Source organism: Equus caballus, chromosome 11 (assembly GCF_041296265.1).
Source record: "Equus caballus isolate H_3958 breed thoroughbred chromosome 11, TB-T2T, whole genome shotgun sequence".
Taxonomy (NCBI): domain Eukaryota; kingdom Metazoa; phylum Chordata; class Mammalia; order Perissodactyla; family Equidae; genus Equus; species Equus caballus.
This window is the reverse complement of record NC_091694.1, coordinates 30,399,045-30,406,414: the sequence shown is the minus strand read 5'-3', so window position 1 is coordinate 30,406,414 and position 7,370 is coordinate 30,399,045. Positions and strand designations below refer to the sequence as shown.

General features: G+C 42.7%; 1 protein-coding gene across 10 annotated transcripts; it reads left to right on the top strand.

The window, feature by feature from the left end:
- Window positions 1–556: 556 nt before the first annotated feature.
- TMEM100 (transmembrane protein 100) lies at window positions 557–7,142 on the top strand. Of its 10 annotated transcripts, XR_011423008.1 has the most exons (5): window positions 557–571; window positions 1,491–1,570; window positions 2,064–2,837; window positions 4,329–4,472; window positions 5,910–7,142. XR_011423008.1 is itself a non-coding variant. In XM_005597502.3 (3 exons), the coding sequence occupies exon 3, from the start codon at window positions 5,975–5,977 to the stop codon at window positions 6,377–6,379; it is 405 nt and encodes a 134-aa protein (XP_005597559.1). In that variant the 5' UTR covers window positions 1,222–1,570; window positions 4,375–4,472; window positions 5,910–5,974; the 3' UTR covers window positions 6,380–7,142. The 10 variants fall into 10 exon arrangements, 3 of the variants coding, with proteins under 3 accessions (XP_005597559.1, XP_023508590.1, XP_023508588.1); XR_011423007.1 differs by lacking the exon at window positions 2,064–2,837; XR_011423006.1 differs by lacking the exon at window positions 557–571 and having other exon boundaries at window positions 1,189–1,570.
- The last annotated feature ends 228 nt before the right edge of the window (window positions 7,143–7,370 follow it).

Here is a 7,370-nt window from a genome sequence, read left to right as displayed (position 1 = left end):
CCACTGTGTCATTTGATTTCAGTGACTCTGTTTTCCTATGTTTATGTGATGTTTCATAGTTACTCAGAACAAACTGAATGAGAGAATGGTGACCAGGATGTGCATCTAGAAGATGTATGTTTTCCTTTCTATATTCACATGGGTTTTATGAGTTTCTGGTACCTGGAAATCCACCATAAAATAATAAAATATATATTTATATCTAAGGCATATTCATTGTTCCTCTGGGTACCATCAGATCTTAGACCTCAAAGACAAGTGCCTGGGAATGGGGGGAGAGGAGCAATAATAATATGACCTGTTATCCAAAATGAACACACAAGCTCAGATCACTTTCCAAATCGTCCATAATTTCAGAACATAAATGCAGACACACCCTTAAAAGAAGCATTGGACAGGAGAAAAACTGGCCAGCTTCCTGAATCTCACAGAATCCAATTAGACGGGTTGATGACCAACATCAAAGGCATGTGGTGATTGGACGGAGGGCCGGGAGGAACTGGCATCTTCAGGGCTGCTGGCAATTAGCCAGCTCAACCACACCAAGCAAAAGCAGACAAAGTAAATAGGGGTGAGTAATTGAATGCACAAGGGGGTGCTCTTCACAAATGCAAAGTTTATCTGTTCCCAAAGGAGAAATTCCCAGGGTTTCAACAGCATATACTCAATGGCGAAATCAAAATGCCCCCCTTTCCGACCTAGAGCCTGAACCCTTGGCTTCTATTGGAGGGAAATGGGCAAAATCTCCTCTTTGTCGCAGCATTCACCATCTTCCCTGCCTTCCTGTGCTTCTGTATCCCTCACCTAAGTAACTTTGTTTCTGGTCTTGTTTCTAAGTCAAATGAGTTTTTTCAAATTTGAGGGAACTGTCTCTGGAACAGTAAGTGTTCCTGGCTTGGCTGTTTATGATGCCTTTTGTGAAAGGTTGCCTCAGTTCATCAGAGATGTGATTTTCCAGTCCACCATCATTTCCATGGTGTCTTGCCATCCTCTGATGAAGAGCGTTGATAAGACCACTCCTCTGACTTTAAGGAGAGGGTCCACACAAAAGCACCAAATGCAATTTCACCATTAATCCTTTTCAACCTTTCCTCCTCTTACTTGCATGTTACAGCGAAAGATATTAGTTAACCGTCCTACTCTCCACCCCCACAGACTTTCCGAACTCCACACCCACCTAGAAGTCTAGAACAAGGATTACAAAATCTTTTCTGCAGGTTCACAGTATTACAGAGGGATAGGATCAGGATGGGGCTTTGGTTAGGGAAAAGCTTGAAAATGAAAGCCAGAATGAGGATGTAAGGAGAGAAAAACAAAGGAGGACATTCTTTTCAAACTTGCTTCCCTTTTTAAAAACGTGGATTACATTGTCTTCAAGGGAAACCTAGAGCAAAATACAGCCGCCTTTAAGGGATTTTTCTCTCACCAGTTTTTCTCCGGTCCCTTAATTGTGTTTAAGCCTTGTTGCGAACTTTGTTTACGGTCCCTAGTGCGGTGATTTGCATCCCCCTTTCTGGGTCGTCGTTGGCTGGGGCTGGCAGCTGTCTCAGTCCGATTCTGGCTGGGAAAGGTAAGAATCTTTGCTTTGCTTTTTGAAAGATCTGCGAGAGAAATGCTGAATGCCTTCGGAGGGGTGGGTACAGGGGGTATAGATTTAATTCGTGCATTGGAAGCTTTCTGAAAAGTTTTCGAAACGTAAAGGAATCTCCTGGAGCCCTGTGTTTTAAAAAGAATCAGAAAGATTTCCCCTCCCTTCAGAAAGAAGGCTTGCAGAAAGAAGGTCGCCTTGAGGATGAGATTCGCCTTTGGGGGCAGGTGTCACTGAAGGAATTCCCAGGGGTATTTAACATCTTATAGGCATAGAGTGGAAGAAGGAAAAACCATTCAAAGACACCGGGCGTTGATCACTAGGAATTCTCTTTGAATTTCAATTTGAAGAGGTAAAAGTCAGTTACAACTGCGTATGTGGGTGGGTATAATGATAGGTATCTATTCTTTGGATACTATTTCTTCTTTATCCCAAATCTTTCTACTTCTTTGTATTTACCAACACAAATCATCAGTGGTCTACTCAGAGGCTGGAGTTGTGCATCCGTGTGTGTAGGCAGATGCACACCCTCTGAAGAAGAATTAGGGTGCACGCAACACCTGAAGCCTGGAGAAAGCTTTATCTGAGGAGAAATAATGACAGACCTGCCCACGCACGCTCCCGGCGCCCGGGTGCGCTCTCTGTCCCTCCTCAGAGACGCAGCCCAGGGCTCTCGCTGGAGAGAATAGGCGCCTCTGGCTTCTCTCTGGAATAAGTTTGATCCATGTACCTTTGACTTTGGTGATGGGGGAAAATAATCTTCAACAGGACGGAGCGACATTCAGAGTTTCAGTGGAGTTATTGGACTACTTGGGGAGAAAGCAGCCCGTGCTAGGAAGTAGAGAAGAATTGCCTGCCAAAGGCCACAGTTCGCAGGAGGGAGGACCGTTGCACTTTGAAGGAGCTTCTCAAGAACCTCCAATATCTGTGGGCAGTAGCCCTCAACATCCGCATCTTCCCAGGGCGGTGTTGGCAAGGGCTGAAATGCCCTGGTTCTAAGTATCCCTTATTTTCAATGCCAAGTGACAGCATTCTTCCTGAATGATGACTCTGTCCCTTTATGCGTGAGGATGGTGGCCGCCGAGGCTCTCCAGGTACACACGGACCTCAGCGGGCTGGGCTCCCCCAACTCAGCCAGGCCTCAGGGACTTTTCAACTTTATTTTTTAAAATGAAGAAGCACTGTCTCAGGCTTCCATTCTAGAAAAAAGGACGTCTGGTCCCTCTGCATTTGCAACAAAATCATTAAGGTATTGTTATTAGAGGAGGCTGGAAAGAGTGAGCTGTCTTAGAACAGAGGCAAGATGCTTGAGGACACCCGGGCCCTCTGCCAGCACTTAGAGAAATCTAAGGACCCAAGAGAGAGAAGGAAGACCAGTCTCTTCCGCGATTTTATTTAGATTTGTAGATTCACTGTATCAATTAAAAAGAAGTCATTAAAATTTGTATAGATTTAAAACTAGAGGGTGGATAACTTTTAGCTACAGAAGTGTAGGAGTGAGCTTATAATAGTCACCCAGTATTATCTCACTTTTTGCCTCAAAAAGACTATTTGGGGCTTTAAATTTTCAAATAGCTTGTCTATAAGAAAGTATAAACCTATATGGCCCTTTGGGGGGAGGGGGTGGGAAATAGACTTTTAATTTTATTGTTTGAGGGCAAAATGTGTCAAGCCATATAGGTTTGAATGTTTAAAATACCTTGCTCATTAAAGTGGGCCAAGGAGCAATAGACTGACATCAGCCAGGACCTTGTTACTGACCTGCTGAATCAGAATCGACATTTAACTAGCTCCCCACGTGATTTATTTGCCCATTGAAGACTGGGGTTCGAAACAGGAGTTTCTTTCTTTCTGTGTGACCTTTGTCACGTTACTTAACCTCTCTGAGCCACATTTGTAAACTATTTATAAACTCATTTATAAAGTAGTGAGAATTAATGTTAATGCATACACATTGCATGTGCCGTGCCCGTAGTAGGTGCTCTGTAAATGACAGTGGTGATGATGATGATAATTTCAGCATTGCCAAAGTTACCTCCCAACACAAGTAGTAAGTAATTGTGTTTAAACCAAGATGACTTGTTTTCCCCCTTTACCACAACATTTGTACCTCCCATCCTGGTTCCTAAATGAATTAACATCAAACGAGGTGGGTTTTAAGCTTCAGATGGCTAACACACACACGTATAAAGAAAGAATCCTGGGGAAACCTAGGAACATGGATTTTTGCTGGCTGAGAGGCTGAATTCAGCTGCCCGATGACTTCACAGCTGTTCCTGCTGCCCTAACGTGTCTGTCCCTTCGGCTCTGTCCCCTCAGCTGGGTCTGCAACGCTGACTCGGGGATTTTCTTATGAAAATGCCTCATGGGCGGGAGGAAAATCTGGAGGTTGGCCGGGGAAAAAATGAGTAATGCAAAGCAGTATGCTGAGTCCATGCTGCAAGAGAAATAAAAGTCAAAGCTGGCTTCTGTCTCTGGGGACTCTAGAATGATTCTGACTTATCATGTCACTGAGCAGAGTTAGGGGAAGCCAAAAGTCGGAATCTGCTGGCAAGGAAAAGAACAGAGAGGAAAAAAAAAAAAAAATGGCAGGGAGGGGCAATCCGGAGGGGGAGGAAATAAAAAGAGAGAGAGGGAAAGACAGGCGTCATTTAGAAACAGAGGTAGGGTGAAAGAAAGAGCTCCAGGATCTAAAACCAACCATCTAGTACAGTATTTTTATAGCTTTTCTTTTCCCCAGGGGAGAGCCCTGTCCTGTCATTTTATTGACAAACGTGCTGTTACAGGCTCTTTTCCCAGAAGTTGACCGAAGAAGCTCAAGCGTTTCTTCCCTCCCAAGCGGAGTGGTTTCCCTGGTAATGGATTGCTTCTCTCCAAGGGACGCGTAAGTAGTTTGGGAGGCAGGCCTTCATTTTCAGGTTAGCTTAAATCTCAGCTTTGGGGTGAAGATTTTTCTTTCAGATGTAATCTCAAATGTCCTTTTACTGGCCTAGCCAGGATTTAGGGTCTCATTGGACAGCAGTGCTTAATTTGGTGACAAAATTACATGCAAACAGGCAGCTCTAATATTTAGCTTTATTACACAGGGAGGGATATTTGGACCTCCCAGGGCAGGGAAGGACCTCTGAGGTTTGATTTGGGGTTGAATGTGTTTTCAGTGGATGCTTAATATGTTTCAAGCATTAATCTCATTGAATAGTCTCAAGTGTCTTCCTTGAATGGCTTTTAGTAACTTCAGCTACTCAACTCTTTAGCAGATAGATGGCTTCTCGAGGACAAAAGAGAGTGATTTAACATGTCTGAGAAGCAGACAAGAGTATCCACTGATTTCTCATAGACAGGATTTCAAGCAGATGTTTTTGATTGACAGTCTCAGATTTTGTCCTGAAATGTTCAGGTTCGAAATATTTAGAAAGTGCATGGCAGCAAGTTTTGTACACAAGGGCTAAACGAACTTGTGGAACTTTACTGAAAATCTAGCATGCTTGTTTTTTAAGCGTGTTATAGTACACATAATATCAAAATTCTTTTGTTGAGTTTAAAGGAAGATTTGTGAATGAAAAGCTAATCACTCTAACAGTTGAACTTTAATGTTAGAAGCACAAAATTATATCCTACAAAATTGTTGAATTTTATTTTTCTTTTTTCAAATGGATCAGAGGATAGTGTCACATTTTAGGTCACAAATCCTAGCTTTATCATCACTGAAGTTTTGCTGAACTGCACCCCTACTGTGGCCCCAGGATACGTGTTAGGCTTTGTTCAATAGTTACGCAATAACGACTTGTTGACTGTCAAGTTGCTGTAGAAGGACATCATTTGCACGCTGGCTGCTGGTCTTGACATTGATTTGGTGGGCAGCGAATGGGTGACAGTTTGGAAAGAATGCATGTTATGCCCGGAAACATTGGCAGAGTCTAAGTTGCTATGAGTTGTGGAACGAACTGTTCAAAGTATTGTTTATAATGGATTCTCCTCTTGAATGAGGCTGTCTCTGGATTAGGATAGAGGGTTTTCTGTGTGTTTAGAGCAAAGAGAAGCAATAGACAAGACGGAAAGGCTTGTAAAATATTTGTAGACCACCAGGGTATATTAAACACTGTAAAGTGCTTCCTGCTTTTTATATCTTCCCTTTCTTTATGATTATCTGCCTTATCTTGCTTTTTGCCCAATGCAAAGAGAATTAGAAATGCAAACAATTAGAGAAAAAAATTATAGTTCATTTTCACATGCATCCATGCCTCCCAGAAAAGGCCACAGTGGTGTTTCCCCAGCTCACTCTGATGCATTTAGCTGACATCTCCTGTCTTCTCTTCCACAGCTTCCACCCTGGTGAGACCCCCTAGGTTTAGTGTGTGAAACCAGCTAGGAGACGCTGCTGTAAAAATGACTGAAGAGCCAATAAAGGAGATCCTGGGAACCCCAAAGTCTCCCAAGCCAGTGACAATGGAGAAGAGCCCCAACGGTGAAGTGATAGTCACCATGGTCCCCCTGGTCAGTGAGATTCAGCTGACGGCAGCTACGGGGGGTGCTGAGCTTTCCTGTTACCGCTGCATCATCCCCTTCGCCGTGGTGGTCCTCATCGCTGGGATAGTGGTCACTGCTGTGGCTTACAGCTTCAATTCCCACGGCTCCATCATCTCCATCTTAGGCCTGGTCCTTCTGTCATCAGGACTTTTTTTGTTAGCCTCCAGCGCCTTGTGCTGGAAGGTGAGACAGAGGAGCAAGAAAGCCAAGAGAAGGGAGAGTCAGACGGCTCTTGTGGCAAATCAGAGAAGCTTGTTTGCTTAGGACTGAATGAGACCAAACGGGATATGTGGCCTGAAAAACCTGCTCACACTGTGTCCAGTGCACCCAGAACGGGTGGGAGAGAATGGACTTGGCATCACAGTGGGCTAGAGGAGTGAGGGCGGATGGACGATGGGCGGGTAGAGGGAGTTCTCTTTTGTGGGGAACAACTTGTGTCTTCTTCAATGACAAACTTAACTCTAAGGGCTATTTTTAAGGCTGAAAAATCAGCTTTTTCTCTACATTAAACATTTTTGGGGTCATGGGAGGTGCGCAGCTTTAGGCAACATTTGGTTCACCTTGAAAAGTAGCTGAGAAAATAATCAGACAGTTCTGCACACCACCGACCTGCCTCCGAAAGAACCCACACTTTTAAGATGCTGTATCATAAAAATGTTCTGCCAAGAGTCTAAATGGCCTTGGACTTTGCATACTTCTATGAAATTCTGTGATAATTTTTTTTTCCCAATAAGCTGGTTCTGTGGCATCTGTTTTTTCACTTTCAGTAATTCATCACTGGTGGTACTTTTTCTTGAAGAGTAAACTAATATTTTTTATGTTTTAACATTGGACAGTTTTAGATGATTGTAATGATGTGTCAGAAGTAAAAAAAAAAAGGTAAAAGATGTAGCTACTAGATGACACGGGGGGGTTAAATTAATATTAAAGTAACCCAATATAGCACTTTTGATGACTTTTATATAAAAGTTTAATGTACATTTCATTAAAAATAATAAATACTCATTGCTGCTGAAACTTCTTAAAACTTTGTTTCTATTGTAGTTATCTTTATTGCATTTCCAAATGGCCCGTCTTCCCTCATGTACTACGTCTCAATTGTATTTCTCTCAAACGGGCATGTTACTTCTTCCTAACGTAACTAGAAGAGTTTTATTTTTTTATCACATCATTTCTTTCATGACTTCTTAAACATAATATTAATTATGTTTCCTATTTTCTAAAAGATTTCTATGCCATTACATGTAGGATATCA